The following is a 24561-nucleotide window of genomic DNA, read 5'->3' on the forward strand; positions in this document are numbered from 1 at the left end:
ATCCTCGCTTTGCTTGAAATTATAAGATCTATATTTACTCTTAGATAAATGTAGAATTAACACAATGGTTATGAAGTTTTGGATTGCTCATGTATGTACCTGTTGTCATGTCCTCCCTCTGTAACGAATTAATTGTTGATCAATTGGATGTATTTAGAACATAATAGTGCTAGATACATCCATTTGAGCGATAAGTAATAATGGATGGTGGTGGTATTACTGTACTTGCATTGCGAGATAGTTGATTGTCTAGCATTACTCTGCATCTTATCTGCCCTGCCCTCCACTTTCTCCAAATTATCATATCTACATTTACTCTTACCAAAATGTTGAATAAAGCCAATGCCACTAGACATGTTGATGTCTGCATTCCTCTTGTCAGTACCTTTTTCCTTGTAACCCTGTACTTAATTAATTGCTATTTGATTATGTATCATCAGTATGCACCTGAGCTTCATTATCCTCTGTTTCTTCCAATATTATTTGATCTATATTTACTCTTTGCAAAATTTAGAAAAATGGTAACGCTTATAAAGAATTTTCTTTGGGGAATTTATTGAATTATCCTTCCATCAACATGGAGATGGGCTTTGTCCAGCCCGTGTTAACATGTAGGGTTAATTATCCTTTTACCCTTAGTGGTGTCCATGTGCTCAGTTTTGCCCTCAGATGCGAATTGTGCTCAGTTTTGCCCCTAGTCCATCCGCAGCTACTATGACGAGGCCAAACGGCCAGATTTTAGTCCATTACGTCCGCCGGCGTTAGTGGTTGTGGGTCTGGAGCTTACACGTGGGACCGCGTGGACGTGGGTCCGGAGCCGACATGTGGGCCCGTGCAACAAAATCCCCAAATCATTTGTAGGGTTCTAGCCGGCCAAATCGACGCCCACTCTGCCCATTCGCCGGCCGGCCTGCGCCGCCGCCGCCGCCTGCACCGCAGCCAGCACCTGCCCCGCCACCAGCTGCACAGCCTGCTCCGCCGCTACCATCCTGCATCGACGCTCCACCGCTACCAGCTCTGCCCGCCACCTTCCTGCGACGCCACGGGTGGGGCGCCCGCCACCTGCTCGACCCGCGGTGTGGCCTCCTTCCGTGCGCCTGGCCGGAGCGCTCAAAGGTGGGGGGCTGGTGGAGCTGTTTGAACTAGGAGGAAGAACCCTGGGGCGAAATGGCGAGCAGCGGCGACCCCGGAGTATTTGATAAGGCAGGCATCGGGCCGGAGACCCACCGCGTCCACGAATGGGTTCCCGAGGGGTAAGTCACGCCTCCTGTTTAGATTGAGCTTAGTTGCGCATTTGAACAGTCAATTCGAGTAGGTTTGCCCGATTAGTGTGTTGATTGCGTCTCTGTTTTTTGTCAGTTAGGATGGACTTGCGGTTTGCTTTCTTGGTGCACATTAGAAGGGACCGGTACATGTTCAATGCAAAGAATAAGAAGAAATTCCAAGGAGGTTTCGATTATCGGTTGCCAATGGCTAGCAATTGGAGTTTCAGACAATTTGGAGAGGTAATTTGTAGCCAATATCCTTGGGGTTTGCTTGATGAAGTGGTATACAAATACTATGATGGGGAAAAGAAATGGGTGATAGTTAGTAATGATGAAGAGCTGGCTACCATGTTTGCTAGGCATAAAGAGAAAGATAATTTTCATGTGAGGCTGAAAATTGATGTGCTTGAGCAGGCATTTGGACCTAGGATGGCGGGTGCAACATCTCGGGGAGAACCAAGTCGTCGTAATGGCATCTCTAGCCAGAACAGTTCAGTTAGCGCACGGTGACGTGGTGGCTCGACAAGCGTGGGCAACAGCAGTAGGGTCCCCCTTGAAGTGGAGCCTGATGACTACAATTCTGGGGTTGATGAAGAGAAGCTATATTCTGATGTTATTTAGAATTTACGACAGGCACCTCGGGTTGAAAACCAAGATGAGGCTCACAATGCAGTCCGTGTGGATGATGACGAAGACCTTGCACCTGTTGAATGGGACCCTTTGAACCCCCATATGGAAGAAGGTGTCGTTTTTGCATCCATGACTGAGTGTAGAAATGCACTTGTGACATACTGCATCAAGGTAGAACGTACTTTCAAAGTTGACAAGAGCGATCAAGTACGTTACAGAGTGCACTGTCCGACTGAGGGTTGTCCATGGAGGATGCTCGCATCTAAAATGCAAAATAGCACTAATGTTCAGGTCAAAGTGAACCCTTTTAAGCACACATGCCAGGAATCAACCCTTAGAAAGGATACAATCAGTAGAGCCAAGTCAAGATGGGTGGCAGAAGAAGTAAAGAAGTGGGTGAAAGAAAACCAGCAAGTGGGTCCAAAGGAATTGCAGAAGAACATCAAAGATAAGCTCAAGATAGATTTACCATACATGAGGTTGTTCAATGGTAAACACCATGCTATGGATTCTATTTATGGTAACTGGCAGGAAAGTTTTCAATTGTTGTATTCATTCAAAGGTGAAGTGGAGAGGACCAGCCCAGGTAGTATTGTAGATATTGACCACCACACCATGGAGACACATTCAGGGGAGTGACAAAGACCAAGGAATGCTTTAGGAGGGTTTTTGTCTGCTTTCAGGCTTGTCGCCGGGGTTTTTTGGCAGGCTGCGGGCCTTATTTGGCTATTGATGCCACTTTTCCCACAGGGAGGTTTAAAGGACAGTTAGTAGCAGCTTGTGCAGTTGATGCACACAGTTTTGTATTTCCAGTTGCCTACGGTGTGCTGGAGACAGAGTTTGAGGAGAGCTAGACTTGGTTTTTGCATAATACGCGCTAGGCTATTGCACATCCCAATGGGTTGGTCATTCATACAGATGCCTGCAAAGGTTTAGAAGTGGCCGTGGACAATGTGTTCCCTGGAGTAGAGCATAGGGAATGCATGCGTCACCTTGCTGCAAATTTCATGAAGAAATTCAAAGGAAAGGTGTATACCAACAATTTATGGCCAGCATCTTTGACTTGCAGTGTGATGAAGCACAACTACCACTTGAGGCAGTTATACATGAATCCCAAAGTGAAAGAATACTTGTAAATGCACCACTCCAAGTTATGGGCCAGAAGCCAATTCAGTGAACTGAGCAAAGTTGACTATGTGCACAATAATCTAGCAAAGTCTTTCAACTAAACGATCCGAAAACTAAAGGGTCATTATGTGGTGGATTAGCTTGACAGGATAAGGATAGAATACATGCAGAAATTTCATTATCGTGCAGGAATAGCTGAGGCAAAATTCATGGGCCACATTGTCATCCCTGCCGTGATGAATGGACTGAAGCAGAAAACAACAGGCTTGGAAATGAACATGACTCTTTGCTCGGGTACCACAGTAGAGATATCATATTTGGATAAAGAGAAGAGGGAACGGAGATATCCGGTGGATTTAGAAGCTAGATATTGTAGTTGTAGGCAATGGCAGATAACTGGGTTGCCATGCATTCATGCCTTGTTTTTCATCACTTCTCTCCCAGGTCCAGCAGGGAACATACATCAGTATGTGCATGATTACTACTCTGTTGCAAGGTTCAAAGCCACATATGCCTATGCCTTGCCTGCTATGGAGGGAAAAAAACAATGGGGCATGGTGGACCCTGGATTCAAACTTTGCGCTCCAGTTTTGAAGAGAGCAGCAGGTAGACTAAGGAAGAGTCGAATCAGACCTCGCAGCGAAGGAGCTGGACTTGGAGCGAGGAAGCGTAAGTGCACAAGGTGTCGTGGGTCTGGTCATTTCGGTAAGTATTGTGAGAACACAGTAGATCCAGCGTTCAGAGAGAATTTCGATGAAGGCTTCGATGAAAATGTTGGCCAGCAGCCGGTTGCCTCAACAGATGATGAAAACGATGGTCAACAGCCGGTTGCATCAGATGAGGATTTTGACGAGGTTCCAAATGATGATGGTCAACAGCCGCATGATTTTGACGATGATCCAAAATATCCTCCAAATGATGATTCAAATGAGGCTCCAAATGGTGATCGAAGTGAGGCTCCAAATGGTGATCATGGTGATCCAAGTGAGGCTCCAAATGGTGATCCAAGTGAGGCTCCAAATGGTGACCAACCTTCTGTTGTTGTGAGTTCTGCTAGGTATGTAAATCTTGCAAATACTACTGTACATTTATCACTTGACATGATCTCATTACCCTTTATGTTTTGCACAGCTCTGTGGTAGGTTTGAAGAAGATGCGCATGGTACCGACAACCAAGAGGAGAAGAGAAGAAGCAATGAGCACAAGGTGCACGAGGAGCAAAGTGATGGCAAGAAGCTCAAGGAACAGACAGAAGCCCCAACGCTATTTATGAATAATTATGAAACATTATGAATAATGTTGTATTTCTGTTGAATGATGTTGGACCTATGTTAGAAATTCAAATTTGACATGCTATATGGATGTTGGAATTCCTTTTTTTGATTTTTTTGAATTTTGTTTTGCTCATTTGAATTCTGGTCAAACCTAACTTTGACCAAGATTTAAACAAGTCTAAAACATCAAAAATGAAAAACTAAGCCTGGATCCTTCTTAGTCACTCCAAAATGAAGTTGTGGTGAGGTTTTTGAAATTTTCATGAAAAAAGTGCTAAAAAAGAGGGGTCCAAAGGTAGGGTAAACGGCCTCATTTCTAAGCAAGGTTTTTTTCGACCTTGTCTAAATCAGCCAAATAACTTTCCTACACATATATTATATATATATACAGACTATGTGCACTGGTTTCTCCTTTTTTGATTTTTTTTATTTGTTTTGCTCATTTGAATTCTGGTCAAACTTAACTTTGACCAAGATTTAAACAAGTCTAAAACATCAAAATGAAAAACTAAGCCTGGATCCTTCTTAGTCACTCCAAAATGAAGCTGTGGTGAGGTTTTTGAAATTTTCATGAAAAAAGTGCTAAAAAGAGGGGTCCAAAGGTAGGGTAAACGGCCTCATTTCTAAGCAAGGTTTTTTCGACCTTGTCTAAATCAGCCAAATAACTTTCCTACACATATATTCTATATATACAGACTATGTGCACTGGTTTTTCCATGTTTTGATTTTTTTTTTAAATTTGCTCATTTGAATTCTAGTCAAACTTAACTTTGACCAAGATTTAAACAAGTCTAAAACATCAAAATGAAAAACTAAGCCTGGATCCTTCTTAGTCACTCCAAAATGAAGTTGTGGTGAGTTTTTTGAAATTTTCATGTTCATTTCCCCCAAACACTTCTCTTCACTTCATACAAGAGAGTTTGAGATACTTGAGATATCACACAAGACGCATGAACTTTTCATTTAAATGTATGTAAACCTTGTTTATCAACTTAAATCGTTAGTATATGACACAAGAAGACTATGTGCGCAGGTTTTTCATTTTTCTGATTTTTATTTAATTTATTATGCTCATTTGAAATCTGGTCAAAACTATCTTTGACTGCTCCAAACCCCTCCCAAACCCTGCTAACCCTAGTGCTGAACAAGAACCGTCCATCTAACCCTAGCCGCGATCAAGGACCGCCGATCTAACCCTTCTAGAAGGAATCTGCGGGGAGGAGGGGGCGATCCGCGAGATGCAATCTGATTGGCTCAGAGATTGTTTTTTCTCAACAAGTACCGGGCGCGCTGGATGGACCGTTGGGCCGTCTCGCTGTCTGGGCCTGAGACCGCAGTTAATAGCCTGTCTTAGCCTTTCCAGGCCTGCATGCATGGGAAGGGCGGCGGTGTGGGTTTGCATGGGCGGGAGGGAGGCGGACGTGCATGCATGCGAGCGAGGCGAGCGATGCGAGCTAAGGCCTGCATGCATGGGAAGGGCGGCGGTGTGGGTTTGCATGGGCGGGAGGGAGGCGGACGTGCATGCATGCGAGCGAGGCGAGCGATGCGAGCTAGGCGAGCTAGGTGGCCATGCACGTATTGATTCAGAGTTAGGCCATTGTTTCAGATTACTACAGTGGTTCAGATTACGGCAGCGAGTCAGATGCACGCGCTCGGTAAAAGAGCTTCCCTATGCAGTGATTCAGATGCACGCACGCGCCCCATGCATCGTTTTCGTGCAAAAATTTAAGGGTCCAAAACGTAACGGATACACACACGTGTCCGGATTCACACACGCACCGTTCGCATCCCTTCTCTCTTCCTCTCCCACTCACAGGCCTATAAATGGGGTGTGCCTCTTCCTCTCCCACCCACAAGCCAGATCCGATCCATTCTCTCCAACTTCAAACACCCAAGCGACAGAGCCCTCTCCAAGCGACCAAGTGAAGATGCAGTTCTACGGGCCGACCTTCAATCGTCTGCCTATTGTGCCAGAGCTGCGCTACCCACCGGGCGTGCTCGTGGAGAGGGAGCTCCGTGCGTGGGCGACTTCAAGGTGGAGGGGGTCCATCGAACTCACCTGCGCCTTCCTCAGAGCCGGCTATGCCCACCTCCCACGGGGCTCGCCTAGGATGTTCACCCTCAACGAGGTTGTGACCGCGGCGGCATCCTCCTACTGCTCACGGTCACCTTCACCAACCCGTTTGACGCGCGTGAGCTCCTCGGCCAAGTCTTTTGGTGCGGCTGCGAGGCCATCTTCGTCACGGTGTACAACATCTACACCAACTACGAGAGCATCTTCCCCACTCCAGGCCAGATGCACTCCCTTCCCTACGAGGAGTAGGAGGAGGTGTGAAGTTGAAAACGGTGTTGAAGGGGTGCGCGGCCAAGGTGGAAGAAGGAGGTCAACATGAAGATGTTCAAGAAGGGGTGCGAGCCCGGATTCAAGCTCGTCATGTTTTAGTTTTATCATGTTTTAGTTTTATCATTTTTATTTTGTTGCTTTTCTATGTCCGTGAACTTATGGGTCCAAGTTGTTATTGCCTAATGTAAGGGTACGGTGTGTTGCATCTTATCTATCCAAGTTATTATGTGTGTTCAAGAATGTCCGTGCCCAAACATATCATTTCTTCCCTAAACCAAGTCATGAAGTTCGAGAACTTGTGGTTTCCATTAACGAAAATCGTAGGGGGTGAGAAGCCCTCTCTTTCATTCAAAAAAACAAGTCATGAACTAACATGCAAATTTATTCCCTTTAAATCCTAAACCAAGTGCCACTCTAACCAAAACCATGTGGCAGTGCAAACATACGTTTCCAACCCTCCAAAATTTCAGTGCAAAACAAAGGAAAACCACTCTCACACATGTGCAAACATTCACGGTCTCACTATGTATACCTTCCTTCCCTACCCATGTCAAAGTCTTTCCATCTGTCCTAGCAGTTACCAGCGCAGCCCTAAACGCCACAAACCCACGCGGTCCTGGGCTCGAGTCCCCAGCTGCACCAATTTTTTGTGCATTTTCCACCCTTCATTTTTTTTAGACAAATTATTATTTTCTCAATGTAATGCCCTTAAAAAATGTTCATTAATTTTGGCACCAGGTATAAATCTCTACCAGAGCTGAGGCACATTTTCCATGACATTTTGGTCTTTGATTTAAATCACGGTGTATTTGAATTGGAGTAATTAAATTGCTATTAAATATTTAACAGCTCCAAAAAAATCTAAACTTAATTGTTTGGCTCTGGAATAATTCAATTAGCTTCCACAAAAAGTTTCGGCATTATGATTTACTGCCTAAATTAAATCAGAACAAAAAACAGAAAAACACGCAAGAGAACCCCCGAATGGGCCTAATTGGATGCAGTTGGCCCATTAGTCTAGCATGCACTTGGCTCTACGCTCTGAATTTGGCCCACAGAGGAACCTTTTTTTGACAGAAAGGCAGAGCAGAGAGCTGCATTTCATTGATCAAAAGTTTCTGAATTCCTCATTTCTTCTCCCTTTTTTCAACATATTTAAATGTTGGTCACTTCTTCTCTTTTTATTCAACATTTAAACAACTTTGACCAACATTTAAACTAGGTGAATTTCTCATACAATTTCAAGCTTACAAATTCCTCCATAATTCATGCCTTTCCATACAATTTCAACATTACAACCAGTGCAATTACCATGCCTACAAATGCCCAAAAGTAATTGCAAATGGGTATTGGTATCTCTGCTTGATCTTCAAGCTTCCTAACCTTCTTCTTCAACATCCTAAGCTCAACAGCTAGCTCTCTGTCAGTGCGTGCTTCGCCCTCCATCTCTTCTTCCGGAGCTCGTGTTGCGGCCACTGCCGTTCGTGGCAGCATGCACAACCATTCTTCATGCTCTTCTTGCAATTCATTCATCAGAGTCTTTGCCAGAGCATCGACCCAAAGAAAGAAGCATTTCACCTGCATGAACGCCAAACAGATCAACCCATTGCTCAAAGATCCCGACCACGAAAATGGTGCAATTGCCCCGATTCTTACCCCATTCTCGCTGCACACGTAGAACGGACGATTCTGGTTCCTCGGTATGTGAGAAACCCTCCGATCAATGCCTGCCCGGCACCACGGACAGACGAAGACACGCATGTCCACCCGTGCCCGGCTCTGCATCCGCGAGGTGGCGCGGGAGCTTGAGGAAGACATGGAGCTCGGAACCGAAGGGGATCTCAACGCCGCCGTGCCCTCCACAGCTAGCATCCCACCGCTGCTCTCTCTCTCTCTCTCGCCGTGGTCTCCGCCGTGCTCTCTGTCGCCGTGGTCACCGTCGCTGTCTGTCGCCCGCTTATATAGCACACCCGCAACGGCTCTCTGCTCAACGGCTCTCTGCTGGGTCCCACAAGCCACGCGTGCAACGGTCTGATTGTCTAGGGCATCTCTGTCGCCTGGTCCCACCTGTAAGGGCCTAGTCAAAAGGTTGACCTGACGGAGACGGCAGAGTTCACAGAACGAGTTGATGCACACGGACTAGGGGCAAAACTGAGCACGATTCACATCTGAGGGCAGAACTGAGCACATGGACACCACTGAGGGCAAAATGATAATTAACCCTAACATGTAATGTAAGTTCGTCCTTCTCAAGCCTTCAAACTTTGATCTAGTATAGAGTTGGATAGGCATCATTTCCTCCACTGCTGTTTACTTTGCTATTTACATCTGATTGGATGTTTGCAACAACTACCAGTTTTAAATTGTAGTTGTAAAAACATGTTCCTTATGCAGAACAAATCCATTTATTTGCTTATATAATCGTGAAACCTGTTACGTGTCTCCTTGTTTCTCTTTCAGAGTCGTATCTCTTATGCCAGGCAGAACTTTAGGGAAGATAGTGAGCCAAATCATATTGAGGACAGTGAGATGACCTCAAGGTCCTGTCTTGATGAAGACAGTGAGTTGAAGCTACTCACCAGCAGGTGTGAGACAACCTCTGTGCAGTCGCTGCCTCAATCAGTTCAACTGCTTTAGTCTCAACTTAAAGCGGAAAGGCTTGCTTCAGCTCAGCTCCGACTTGAAGTCAAAGATGCAAAGAAGATGCCAGAGGACTTCCATGCGCACTATCGGGCCATACAGCTAGGGATGGATCATATATCGTTGACACAACTGAGATCTCATCAGCCTGTTCGGCTGCTTGCGGGGCCCGTCCTGGAAAGGCCTAGTGCCTTCTGAAGTGCTCTCAGTTTTGTATATTCTTTTGTCAGTGCGTTTATATGCACTGGTGGCGACCTTTGATGCCCAGTGTATGTAATCCGCGGTCACATTGCGCTTTATTATCACCAGTAGCGAACTTTGATTCCCAGTGGATGTAATATGTTGTAATTTCTTTATTGTATAGTCTAGGTTTATTCTTTGGTCGGTATGCTGAAATTTGGGCTGGAAGGTTCAGTGGATCTCAGTGTTGTCGGTCTTCAGGCCGACCCGTTACTCATATGGGCCAAAACGTGGGCCTATAATCATCTTGGGCCATTAGCAGGTCTAAACCTATAGTAGTTTCCTGCCTTTAACAGGCCGAGTAAAGTTCTAGCCAGCTGGGCCAGAGAATACCATGGGATTTTAATAGGCTAAAACATAGATTGGGCCAGCATTGGGCTGAAAAATTCACGGGCCAATACAGGCCGAAACTGCCTAAGGCCCATGTTTGGCCCAAATAGGACGAGCAATTAATAGGCCAAAATATATCTCGGGCCAGTTTGGCCCCAAAAAATTATGGGCTTTAAGCAGGCTGGTATCCACGCGGGCCATAGGCCCAAAAGTGTCATGGGCCATTATAAGATGGGCTGTAAGCAGCCTGATTCAACGCGGGCTGTAATTAGGCCCAACTATTCCACGGGCCATTAACAGGCCGATAAGCCTGTTGGGCTGAAATTTATCCACGAAGACTACGGGCCGTAAGAGGCCTAAAGTTACTTCGGGCAAGAAATAGCCCAGTTTCTGCATGGGCCGTTAAAGGGCCTAAAGTTAAACCGGGCCGACAACGTCCCAGATGCACCACGGGCTGCTGACAGGCCGAAACTATTATCGGGCCGAACTGGTTAAGGTGCATTTAACAGGCTGAAATACAAACCTGTCTTAGAATGGGCCTAAAAGAACAGTGGCCTGTTAACGGGCCTGATCCGATATGGGCCGTAATTTCGCCCAAAACACAGTAGGATGTGAAACGGGCCTAATCTGCTATGGGCCTCAATTTGGCCCAAAAGATGGCAGGCTGTTAACGGGCCAGCCCACTAGTGTCTGAAAAAACATGGTGGGCCTTTAGCTTGGCCGGCCTTTTCACTGGAATGGGCCTCTGTTGGGCCGTGCCATGTGTCGACGTATCATAGGCTCCTCCTATCCAATGAGTGGATGACATCTGTCCCAACGGTGAGCAAACACATGTTTCCTCCGGCAAATGAGAATTTTACACGTGGAAAATCCCCATTGGTCCGGGCTGTTAACGGGTTATCGGGTCCAAAACCAGACCCAATAGCTTAACGGCGTCCCGTTACGGTCGATGCCACGTGTCGGTCACCCTTGACGAAAGCACTTCTATGACGCGCGATTTATCGTCATGGAAGTGGACACTTCTGTGATGATAATTTTGGTAATGTCATGGAACACTTCTACGATAGCACAGGTATGACTATCTTGATTCTGTCATAAAAGCGTCATGGATGTACATGCATGACAGAAAACGTGACCTACTATGACAAACACGTATAGTCACGGAAGCGTCTTTTTTTGTAGTGGAACCGTTTATGTTATCATCATTATATACATGTTCTAGATCCGATCTTGCAAGTTATAGTCACGGAAGTGTCTTTTTTCTTCTTCTTTTTCTTTCTAGAAGGACTAGGTGCATCAGTGTTTATTATTTGTGAATCTTGTTCCATTCTTTTTGGGTGTCCCTCAGGATAAAGTGGTTCCTGAGTCATTTCACCTCCTCTAGTTGCAAGTCTAACAGCAAAGTCATGTATATTATTATTCATTTCATCAAGCAATTCTCTTTGAGATTTAGCAACTTGTTCTAACTGAGTTTGTACCATAGAAGCATGTTTTCCAACACCGCTAACATCATTTGATATTCTAAATAACAAGTCACTCAAGCGGGCAATCATATCAGAATTATATTTCAATTGTTTCATAACATTTGCATTGAAGTGATCTTGTTTTCTTATATAGTTTTCAAACTCATAAAGGCATTGGCTAGGGTGCATATTGTGAGGATTGTCATTATCATTGAATTTCATTAGAGAATTTACCTCTACCACATTAGGCATTGGTGGTGTATTAAGCCCATGTATTTCTTCAATAGGAGGTAAATTTCTAACATCCTCAGCTTTAATACCTTTTTCCTTCATAGATTCTTTGCCTCTTGCATATCTTCAGGACTGAGATATAATATACCCCTCTTCTTCGAAGTGGGTTTAGGCGGTGGTTCAGGAATAGTCCAATCATCATAATTTTTCAATATATTATTCAATAATTCTTCAGCTTGTCCAACAGTTCGTTCCTTGAAAACACAACCGACACAACTATCTCGGAAATCTGTAGAAGCATCGGTTAGTCCATTATAGAAGATATCAAGTATTTCATTTTTCTTAAGAGGATGATCAGGCAAAGCATTAAGTAACTCGCAAAGCCTCCCCCAAGCTTGTGGGAGACTCTCTTCTTTAGTTTGCACAAAGTTAAATATTTCCTGTAAGGCAACTTGTTTCTTATGAGCAGGAAAATATTTTTCAGAGAAGTAATAAACCATATCCTGGGGACTACGCACACAACCAGGAGCAAGAGTATTGTACCAAGCTTTAGCATCACCCTTTAATGAGAATGGAAATAATTTGAGAATAAAGTAATAGCGATTTTTCATATCGTGAGTAAAAAGGGTGGCTATATCATTCAACTTAGTAAGATGTGCCACAACAGTTTCAGTTTCATAACCATGGAAAGGATCAGATTCAACCAAAGTAATTACCTCTGGGTCGACAGAGAATTCATAATCCTTATCATCAATAAAGATAGGTGAAGTAGCAAACTTAGGATCACATTTCATTCTAGCATTCAGAGATTTTTCTTTATACTTGCATAATAATTTCTCCAGATCATCTCTATCCCTACAAGCAAGAATATCTCTAGTTGTCTCCTCATTCATAACATAACCTTCCGGTACCTTAGGCAATTCATATCTAGGAAGGCTAGTTCTAGCAGGTGTTTCAGGAGTTTCAGTTTCAAGCTCATCATCAGATTCAACAACATCATGTTGTATTACTCTAGCAATTTGTTCATCAAGAAATGCACCAAGTGGCACATCATCATTATCAAGCAAGGTACTAGCATCATTCAAAGTAGAAGTAGCATCATCAATAACTTGCGACATATTAGAATTGATAGCATGTGGTGGTTTTGCAAGTTTACTTATAACAGAAGGTGAATCTAAAGCAGAACTGTATGGCAATTCCTTACCTCCCCTCATCTTTGAGGGAAATATCTTAGTCTTAGCATCCTTCAGATTCTTCATAGTGATAAATTGATAATAATCCCAAGTGACTCAACAAATATAGCTATGCTCCTCGGCAACGGCGCCAGAAAAAGGTCTTGATAACCCACAAGTATAGGGGATCACAACAGTTTTTGAGGGTAGAGTATTCAACCCAAATTTATAGATTCGACACAAGGGGAGCCAAAGAATATTTGAAGGTATTAGCAGCTGATTTGTCAATTCAACCACACCTGGAGATTAGTTATCTGCAGCAAAGTGATCAGTACAAAAGTAGTTTGATAGTTTTGATAATAGTAGCAGCCGTAACGGTGACAGTAATAGTGATAGCAGTAATTTTGTAGCAAGTGTAATGGTGACGATATCAGTAGTAACTTAGCAAGAACAATATAAGAAAAATTCGTAGGCATTGGATCGGTGACTTTTTGGATGATATTCATCATGAGACAGTTATAACCTAGGGCGATACGGCACTAGCTCCAGTTCGTCAATATAATGTAGGCATGAATTCCGTAAATAGTCATACGTGCTTATGGAAAGAACTTGCATGACATCTTTTGTCCTACCCTCCCGTGGCAGCGGGGTCCATATTGGAAACTAAGGGATATTAGGCCTCCTTTTAATAGAGAACCGGAACAAAGCATTAACACATAGTGAATACATGAACTCCTCAAACTACGATCATCACCAGGAGTGGTCCCGACTATTGTCACTCCGGGGTTGCCGGATCATAACACGTAGTAGGTAACTATAACTTGCAAGATCGGATCTAAAACATGGATATAATGATGATAACATAAACGGTTCAGATCTAATTTCATGGCACCCGGGCCCAAAGTGATAAGCATTAAGCATAGCAAAGTCATAGCAACATCAATCTAAGAACATAGTGGATACTAGGGATCAAGCCCTAACAAAACTAACTCGATTACATGATGAATCTCATCCAACTCCTCACCGACCAGCGAGCCTACGAAGGAATTACTCACTCCCGGTGGGGAGCATCATGGAATTGGCGATGGAGAAGGGTTGGTGATGATGAAGAACGAAGATCCCCCTCTCCGGAGCCCCAAACGGACTCCAGACCTGGCCTCTCGATGAAGAACAGGAGGTGACGGCGGCTCCGTCTCGTGGATCGCGATAATTCTTTCTCCCTGATTTTTTCCCTGGAAAAATAGGATTTTATAGCATCGGTTTCAGGGTCAGTGGGGCCACCAGGTGGGGACAACCCACCTGGGCGCGCCAGGATAGGGGGGCGCGCCCTGGAGGGTTGTGCTCACCCAGGTGCCCCTCTCCGGTAGGTCTTGGCTCCAGAAATTCTTATTTATTATATAAAAATTCCTCGCAAAGTTTTGTTCCATTCCAAGAACTTTTATTTCTACACAAGAAACAACGCCATGGTAGTTCTGCTGAAAACAGCGTCAGTCCGGGGTTAGTTTCATTCAAATCATGAAAATTAGAGTCCAAAACAAGAGGAAAAGTGTTAGGAAAAGTAGATACGCTGGAGACGTATCAGCGATCTACTCCAACAACTCTGTCATCTTCACCAACAACTCCATCACCTTCCCCCATCTATATTCAGCGGTCCACTCTCCCGCAACCTGTTGTACCCTCTACTTGAACATGGTGCTTTCTGCTTCATACTATTATCCAATGATATGTTGCCATCCTATGATGTCTAAGTAGATTTTTGTTGTCCTATCGGTAATTGGTGAATTGCTATGGTTGGTTTAATTTGCTTATGGTTATGTTGTTGTCCTTTGGTGCCCATCATATGGGTGCGTGTGTGGATCACACCATAGGGTTAGTTGTATGTTGATAGGACTATGCATTGGAAGGCAAGGGTGATAGCACCTTCAACCTAAACATAGAAATTGATACGTACGGGATTGAAGGGGGACCAATATATATCTTAATGCTATGGTTGGGTTTTACCTTAATGAGCATTAGTAGTTGCGGATACTTGCTAATAGTTCCAATCATAAGTGCATAGAATTCCATGTAAGAGAGGACATGCTAGCAGAGGCCTCTCCCACATAAAAACTTGCTATCGGTCTAGTAACGTAGTCAATTGCTAAGGGACAATTCCGCAAATCCTACCACCACAAATCCACACTCTGTTTACTAAACTTAATTGTTTCTTTATTTAAATAGCACCTAAATTTTATTTCCACATTCTTTATTATCTTGCAAACCTATCCACACCTACAAAGTACTTCTAGTTTTATTCTTGTTCTCGGTAAAGCAAATGTTAAGCGTGCGTAGAGTTGTATCGGTGGTCTATAGAACTTGAGGGAATATTTGTTCTACCTTTAGCTCCTCGTTGGGTTCGACACTCTTATTTATAGGCTACAAACGATCCCCTATACTTGTGGTTTATCAGGACCTTTTTTGGCGCCGTTGCTGGGGAGCAATAGCGTGGGGTGAATATTCTCGTGTGTGCTTGTTTGCTTTATCACTAAGTAATTTTTATTTTGTGCTCTTGTTTTATATCTTTAGTTATGGGTAGGAAACGCAAAATACCAAAAATAATACTTGTACCTACTAAACCAATGGTTGAAGAACCACCCAAAATATATCATACCGTTGAAGCTTTCTACTTGGATCATCTTCGATCCCTATGTGCTCGTGTTGAAAACCCAACTAGCTTAGTTGAGGAAAAATCATTAAATGAGCATGCTTATTTTGTGCGACACCGCTTATCTCAAAAAGGGAAACTTTTACTGCATCGAATTAATACTATGCAATGCTATGCTTGGAATTTACGTGAATTATATGATTTTACTTGTTGTTCTGAAGACCCTAAGAAACACCTTCACTATCAATGTGAGTTTAGTGATAATGGAATCTTTTCTTCTTATGTGAAGGGTGTTTACAATTACCATGATGTTGAACAAATTGAAGAATTTATTGCTTTTAAGGGTGCTTATGAAATTGCTTCTTTGATTGAAAAGTATGATGCTACTCTTTTCAAATCTTAAAATTTTGCTATACTTAAATATTGTTATGAAAATTATTCTTCTAATGCTTATATTAATCTATATATTGATGACTTCCCCGCTGTCCAAGAAGAGACTAATATTTTGCAGGAGTGTATGGAAGAAGAAATTGATGAAACTATGAGCTCATTGGATGAAAAAGATGATGAGGAGAGCGAAGAACAAAAGGAGGAAAAGCGGATTAGCTACCCGTGCCCACCTCCTAATGAGAGTAACTCTTCAACTCATACATTGTTTAATGCCCCTTCATGCTTACCGAAGGATGAATGCTATGATAATTGTCATGATCCCGTTGATTCATTGTTTAATGCCCCTTCATTGCTCTGTTTCTAGTAAACTTGATACCTTGAGATGCATGCTAGATAGCGGTTTAGGGTTGGAGTAATAGTAGTGGATGCAGTTGGATAATGGTCTACTTATCATGGACGTAATGCCTATATGAGATTATACCATAAATGATCATAATTATAAATGCCGCTTTTCTATCAATTGCCCAATAGTAATTTGGCTACCATGTCATTTGCCTGCTTTCAAGAGAGATACCTCTAGTGAACCTATGGCCACCGGGTCCATTCTCCATTAATACTTTTCTTCTACAAAATTGCTCTTCCATTATTTGCTCTTTTATTTTTTCCATTTTACCTTACTACAATCTATCTATCTGTTGATTTTAACTTTGTAACTGTCAAGGACAAGGGGGTTGACAACCCTCTTGTTGTGTTGGGTGCAAATATTTTATTTTGTTTGTGTGCGGATGCTATTTATCTTGGCAATCTAGAAGCTCCTACTGGTTTGATAAACCTTGGTTCTAAACTGTGGGTAAACTTTGCTGCTACCTACTTCACCCTTCCTCTTTGGGGAAACCCAACGACTCCCGCGAGAATAGAAAATACATGTATAGAAAACAACCTAAATTGTGGAGAGACACGTGGATAAACAGTCTTAAGACTGAATCTCAATACTTCTATGAACAAGGGATCCCAATCCCTTCGCGAGGAGGGATGGCAAGCGCGAACCCTTGAGATGGTAGTTCGTGGCGTTTTTTCAAAATTGCGATGACAGTTCATTTAGAATATGGGGAGTTTTGAGCAAAACGGCCACTGTTATATCTAAATCTAACGGTTCTAGGGGCGTTCATCTGGATTTGGTCCCTAGTGAACGTTCATCAGATAGGTTTACCATAAATAAGAAGCATTTGACATCACTATCTCAAGATTTTTTCCCAAAGAAGAGAACTATATAAGGGCAATTTTCTAAAACCACCTCATATATTAAATAAATAAAACAATCATTCATTACGAAATTCACCATGTTAACAAGGATACCATCCAATCTATTATCAAAGCTAAACTTAGCAATCATATGGGCCACCACATTGGCCGAACGCTTAACCTTGGAAGTCTTGAAATTAGTTATAAGCTTTGAGATACTCATGGCTTCCATCTCCAAATCCACCAGTGGGGACCTGTCAAATTTTCATTTGCAAGGGCCGCAAGCACAAACACACAATCAGTCTCTAAAATGATATCTATATAGAGACCGACAAGGCAGACCTGGAGTTCTGCCTCCTCCGTATGCTTTTACAAATCCCAGTGAAATCTCAGGAAGAGATGATGACCTTCCCAGATGAATCCTTGGCCACCACCCCACACTAGAAGCACTAGTGCCCTCCACAAAGCTTGCATCAAAATTGATCTCTATATAATCCGAAGGTGGGGGTTGCCATATCACATGAGTTTTCTTTAGGATTAGGAGCGGTTCTTAATCTAGGCAACGAACTTTTACCTTTATTTTTCGAGTCCACCACTGGATAGGAATGACATGTGAAAAGTAACAACCAATAAATCTCTACAAAGCTCGAAGAGGCCGAGACGAATTCCTCCCCCTACCAAAAATCACGTCATTTCTTAAATTCCAAGCTCTCTAGAAAATGAATATAATTTGGTCATGCAGAGTAGAAGTCAATTGATTCAGAAGAATAAGAAACCAATTAGTCCCAGACCTCCGAAGGAAAATCCCAAATATCCCTCATGGCGATACTCAATGCATATTCCTTTGGCCACATGACTAGCGCATGAAAAGTACTTTCATCTTCCACTCCACAAATCGAACGGGTACTAAAAATGGCTTGGTGGTGCAAAACTTTGTTTACCTGGATAACCAACCTATTGCTAGAGACACACCACACAAAATATATGGATCTTCTGAGGAACATTGGCCTCCGGATAATATCCCAAATTTTCCTCTCCCTCAAGAAATCACCCCTATATTGCCCCTAGTCTTCTTTACGATCCTTTAGATTAAGCACAAGCTTGTACACGCTTTTGAGCAGGAACAAACCGTTCTTATCAAAGTGCCAAGTGAAAAAATCACCATCCCCTAATGACTTCAGACACAAACTTAGGATCTCCTCCGCATCATGTGGATAAAACAAGTGCCTAACCAAATTCTCATCCCATCTCCTTGGTTCACTCAAAATCAGGCCAGACACCCATTTGATCATGGTCCTATTCTTCTTTGGAGTAATTTTAAGGCCCGAGGTTCTTCGAAGCCAGTTATCTCTCCACATATTAATATTAGACCAATCACACACACTCGAAATAACTCAAAATTTAAGCAGATCCAATCCATGCAAGATACCTTGCCAAGTCAGCGATGCTGAGGAAAAACAGTGTCAAGGATATGCCCCTGGGATAATATTTTGCCTTCATCACCTTGGCGCATAAGTATTATGGGTTAACCAGTAATCTCCAAGACTGCTTAGCCAAAAGAGCTTGATTAAATAATCTTAGATCACAAAAACCCATACCCTCTCACCTTTGGGCCCTGTCAATTTACCCCAAGCCAACCAATGAGTTTTCCTCCTATCCTCCCTGTCACCCCTCCAACAATTCCATATAATCTGATATAGATCCTCACAAAGTGATGCCGGGAATTTAAAGATATCCATGGCATAAATCGGAAGAGCCTGATGAACTAATTTGATCAAAGTTTCCTTCGACCTACTAGACGCATATTTTTCTATCCAATCCGATAATATTCTAACAGCCTTTTCTTTAGTAGATTGAAATTTACCAGCCTTCATTCTACCTTGTGGCACTGGAAGCCCAAGATATTTATCTTCAAAACCATTGAAAGTAATGCGCAGGATTGCCATGGAAGCCACTTGATCTTCCATGCTACACTTCTTCCTCAACACAATAGAACATTTATCTGGGCTCAATAACTGGCCAGTCCCCTTCTCATAAGTTGAAAGAATATTTTTAATAGTCAATGCTTGATTAATGGGCCCCTTGAAACACAACAAGCAGTCATCAGCAAACAAAAGATGAGAATTACCTGGAGTATGCCTATTCAGCTTGAAAACTTGAAGAGCTCCTTTAGCACATGCATCATGTAGTAACAAAGAAAGATCCTCTGCCACAAACATGAATAAATATGGAGATAAAGGATCCCCTTGCCTGATACCACGAGAAGGGTAGGACGATTCCAAGAGCTAACCATTAAATGCACTAATGATTTGACTGAGGTACACAAGCCATAATCGAGTTTATCCAACCTGCTACAAAACCCAAAGCCCCGAGCATGCTTTTCAAAAAGTGCCAATCCACCAAATCATACTCTTTGGATAAATCCAATTTATAAGCACAAAATTCACCCTGACTATCCTCAAGCGTACTTAAAGAATGTACACATTCAAAAATTATAAGAGCATTATCAGAAATTAATCTCTGAGGAATAAAAGCACTTTGGGTTGGGAGATCATACCATCAAGAGGCGGTCTCAGCTTATTCACAAGGCACTTCAAAATAATTTTATAAATAACATTGCATAGGCTAACAGGACGGAAATATTTAATACACTGGGGTTTATTCACCTTTGGAATAAGAACAATAATCGCATTTACCCCATTCAGCAGTATACCAGTGGCGAAAATATTTTTCACTGCGGGAATAATATCCTCTTTGAGAAAAGAAATCCAATCCTATACATCTAACGTACGTATCAACTTGCTATTCAAGATATCCACCTCGGAAGTGCCCAGCCGCCGTCACCTCTGGAAATTAGCCTAGGTCCTCTGCCTCCTGTTGGCGCCGCCGCCGGTTCACCTTGTCTCTGGTGGCCCTAGGGCCATGAAGGTGTGGTGGATCCCAGTCTTGCCGACGGGAGGGGTCCATTTTAGATGTTTTTCTCAATTTTGTTAGAGTTTGTGTCCGACTTAGGAAGGCGAGACGGCGGTGGCTCCCTTAAGATGGAATAAGGTTCTCCCCGCCTAGCCCCCGTCCGGCGGTGCATAGCATCGTTGGAGGGCGTGTGGAGGTGTTTCCGGTGGATCTCGCGGGATTTAGTTCGTGCTTGTCTTTTGTGGATCTACTCAGATTCGGTCTTCATTCGTCTACGTTCGTGTGTCTTCAGGGTCGATCCTTCCGATCTACACATCTTTTCATCGGCGGCGGTTGCTGGTCTGGTGCGCTTGTCCTATGGGGCCTTAGCACGACGACTTACCGACTATCTACTACAAGAAATTTATTCCGGGTCCGGCGAGGGAGGGGCGATGACGGCGGTGCGCCTTCGGTTCGCTTTAGTGCTTGTATTCGTTGGTAGGGTCTACTGATCTGGATATAATTTTTATTTTTTCGGGTGTTCGCTGTATTGCCATGATTGAAGATGAATAGATTGGAACTTTTTTGGCAAAAAAATCTTCTTTGAATAGTCCCCAGTTCCACTGAAAAAAATCTTGCAGGAAGGCCATATGGATAGTAGTCTTTTATTAATGGTTTGCAGGATTAATATCTTTATGAATTTTTCCTCCATGTGTTTCAAGCCTCATTTTGTAGCGATCCAATGCACCCCATCTTTGTCTACGTTATCTCCCTTTATTCCTCCAAAAAATAATGTGTTTATTTCTAATGCACTATCCAAGTGCATCACACGCAACATTCATATCTTGTGAGATCTTTGAGGAGATCATGTAGATGCTCTTTGATTCGCATCTAAAAACCTGATGTTAGATTTTTAACATTTAGGATAGTAATTTCAGAGGATACGAGCATTATGATTTTCTCTTGATAAATTGTTTGATTTGTGTAGCATTGTATTCTATAAGAGTTTTTCTGCATGACTCCACTGCACTACAATTATGGGATAGATTTCATTGACTCAAAGCTCTTGTTAAGATCCTACCTATCATTGACTCAAAGCTCTTGTTAAGATCCTTCTTTTTTCATGGCGCAACAAATAAATTTTGGTGCAAATCCACTACGACAACATTAAGTGACTATGACATTGCAATCTACGTCTACGCTATTTGATGTACTCATGTGTTTTGGAATACACTAATACACTTTGATAGACGGTTCTAAATACCCTACGAGCCAAACGAATCACAACTCGGCCAAATATGGAGCAGAAGGTTTGTTGACCCGATTTGGCAAGGCAAATTTGTGATTTCATTTATTCCACACGCGATGCATGCTACTTGCACCACAATGGCAACAAATAAACACCGAACATGCTTGCACCACAACGGCATTGCTTATCGCTTGAAACAAGTGGGTAGCTATCTAAAAAAACGATCGACAACGGCATTGCTTGACATGATTGTTATTGCCCGCCTGAAGCAAACAAACTCAGATTTTCGCAACAACATTTCCTCTGAAGGAACAAAGGGAAAGGAACCCGCAGGCCCATCACGAGTCCACACCGGCCCCTGTGCAACCCGTAGTAATCAATCGCCCCCACCGGCTTACTCACCGACGCAAAAGTTGCAAGCAAAATAATATAATCACACAAATTGCCCTGGCGAATAAACTGCTGCCGCGCGCAGTGCGCGAATCTGTTCCAGATTCGCTCATTTCGGGGAGTACATGTATTTTCGGAAAGGAGACTGTCAGATAAGAGGGTCAAATTATCACTCCTCTTCCCGCAAAAAAATAAAAAAAAATCACTCCACTTAAAATAAACTAATGCAAATAAATAGTGGCAGTATCGGGCATGAGTCAAGCTTAGAGATGCTCGGCAACACGTTTATTAAGGCGACCTGTGTCTGTTAGTACTAGCTAATACTCCCTCCGTTTTTATTTACTCCACATATTAACTGAAATCAAATTTTGTAAGGTTTGACCAAATTTATAAAAAGTAATATAAATATTTAACATAACAAATCTATATGATGTGGAAGTACATTCGACAACGAATCCAATGGTATTGATTTGTTATTGTATACGTGAATATTTTTGTCTATAAATCTGTTAAAGTTTGCAAAGCTTGACTTTGATCAAAACTAATATGCGAAGTAAATAAAAACGGAGGAAGTACTCAGGACAAATGGTGAAATGGTATCATTACATCTGCCACTAAATATTTTAATAGACCATCATAAGTTTTTATATATATTTTCTCTGTCTCATGATATAAGACTTTTTTGACAGTACACTCGTGTCGAAAAACGTCTTTATTATGGAATAGAGGAAGTATTCTTTTTACATATATTCATCCGGGAACTAGCATCCAAAAGCATCATAACGAATGGAGTAAGAATATATATATGACTATTGACTGTAGTATTCTTTTCCCTGACAGGAAAAAGAAATGGAGTGGAGCAACGTGATTGAGGGAGAGCAAAGCGGGAGAAAAAGGAAGGGGGGGAAACAACACAACAGTGCATTTGTTGCGGACACGGACTTTGGCAGCCATTCAATCACCCACCAGACACTCATCTCTTCCGCCCCTGCTGCCTAAGCTGCTGCTGCTTTTTCCTCTGCTCCTCACCTCCTCCACGCCTCCTCCCCTACCCTTTTCCCCTCCTTCTCCTCTGCAGCCGCCTGCGCCATGTCGTCGTCGTTCGCGCACCACCACGGCTCTCTGCAGGTAAGCATACATGGCCTCTCTGTGCTGAGACGTGTGTGTGTGAGAGAGAGACGGGTACTAGCAAGACAGAAGGTGCTTCTCGTGCGGGAACTGACGAGAGCTTGCTCTCCTGCTTTCTGTGGGTGCGGCTTCAGGTGGAGAGGATGTCTGCGCTGAAGAGTAGCCTCAGGCCGTGCGAGGCAGCCGAGGAGGTGGCGGCCGCCGTGGTCGCTGGGCCGGCGGCGTGGGGAGCCGGGCTGCTGGGTGACGGCTTCTCGGTGGAGGAGCTCCTCGACCTTGAGGAGCTCTGCGAGGTGGACAAGGAAGGCGGCTTCCTCTGCGAGACGGCGCCGGCCGCCGAGGAGGACGAAAAGTGCAGTGACTCCCACGGGTCGTCGGCGGTCTCCTACGAGCTCATGCCGCTTATTCCACAGGAGATGGACCTGCCGGTAAGACGTTTCACCTTTTTCTTTGCCTTTCTCCGGCCAGACGGCGCTATTTTAGGTTTCCAGCGTTATTCGTTTCTTTTGCGTGCTTTCTAGGCCCACGACGCGGAGGAACTGGAGTGGGTGTCGCGTATCATGGACGACTCGCAGGCAGAGCTCCCGCCGCCGCAGCAGCTCCCAGCGCCAGCGGCGTGGCCACCGCAGCACCGCCGGCCGCAGGAAAGCGCCGTGCCGACCGTGGACCCTATGCGGACCCCGACCATATGCGCGCTTTCCACGGAAGCGTTGGTGCCGGTGAGGTCGAAGAAGCGCAGCAAGCGCTCGCGCGGCACCACCGTGTGGTCGCTCTCCGGTGCGTCCATATCCGACTCGGCGTCGTCGTCCGCCACCAGCTCCTCCTGCTCCTCGTCGGCCTCCCTGTCGTCCTTCTTCCTAATGGACTCCCCCACCTTCAACCTCCTCGACGAACCTCCACGCCCCAAGAACAAGAGCAAGAAGTCCAAGCACAAGGCCAAGAAGCGCGGGCGCAAGCCAAAGAGCCATCTCCCGCCGCAGCTGTCGGGCGGCGCCGCCTCCCCGCCGGCCCAGGGCGACCGGCGGTGCAGCCACTGCGGCGTCCAGAAGACGCCCCAGTGGCGCGCTGGGCCGGAGGGCGCCAAGACGCTGTGCAACGCCTGCGGCGTCCGCTTCAAGTCGGGGCGGCTCCTCCCGGAGTACCGGCCGGCGTGCAGCCCCACGTTCGTGGGCAACCTGCACTCCAACTCCCACCGCAAGGTGCTGGAGATGCGCCGCAAGAAGGACCCCGTCCCCGTCGTCATCGAGGCCGCCACCGCGCCGGCCGTGGCCTCGTTCTAGCCGCCCCTCCCCGCGGCGGGTAGTGTACATCTTTTTCGGCCGTGCCGTTGATTAGTCTGTTGTAACGCACTCGTGGATTTTTCTTGGCGTCCTCTATTTAGTTGTTGCCCTACTACTAGAAAGAACTTGTTAGAAAGTAGTTTTAGTAGGAGTCTATTAGGTCGTGTTAGGTGTAGGGATTACCACTGCTCTACTAAGCTTTCGGTTTTAGCTTTGGTCTGTTAGGATATTGCCGTAGAAGTGGCGCCTTTTTAGTGGAGTCTCGGGAAGAAAGCTTTTCGAAGTTGTTTGAATCATGCGAGGCAGAAGTGGCAATGTCCATGCTTGGGTTATCTTTGGTGTGAAGCAAGAAGCTAGCTAGCTGCCTTGTTTTTCTTTAAAGGAAGCTGCCAACAATTCCAGAAGAATACTATGTCTGGTAGTAGTGTCATGGCGTGGATTCCCCTCTTCCTCTTCACATCAGCGTGCCTGTGCCAAATCTACCCAAGGAGTTGCAGCTTTTACGGCCCTTCGTCATTACTACGAACTCGTACGTATCTGATTAATGGCCACCGCACATCGGGTACAAACAGGAGCCTAATAACTGCACCGTTACCGTCCATCTACGACACCCAAATTACTACTGCATT

General features: G+C 44.2%; 1 protein-coding gene across 1 annotated transcript; it reads left to right on the top strand.

Annotated features, from left to right (window-relative positions):
* The first annotated feature begins 22387 nt into the window (after window positions 1-22387).
* LOC109785171 (GATA transcription factor 7) lies at window positions 22388-24264 on the top strand. The gene is made up of 3 exons (XM_020343783.4): window positions 22388-22652; window positions 22787-23080; window positions 23174-24264. Exons 1-3 carry the CDS (start codon window positions 22614-22616, stop codon window positions 23930-23932), a joined length of 1092 nt encoding a protein of 363 aa, XP_020199372.1. The 5' UTR covers window positions 22388-22613; the 3' UTR covers window positions 23933-24264.
* Window positions 24265-24561: the final 297 nt, after the last annotated feature.

The sequence above is a fragment of the Aegilops tauschii genome, chromosome 6 (genome assembly GCF_002575655.3).
Source record: "Aegilops tauschii subsp. strangulata cultivar AL8/78 chromosome 6, Aet v6.0, whole genome shotgun sequence".
In the NCBI taxonomy this organism is placed as follows: domain Eukaryota; kingdom Viridiplantae; phylum Streptophyta; class Magnoliopsida; order Poales; family Poaceae; genus Aegilops; species Aegilops tauschii.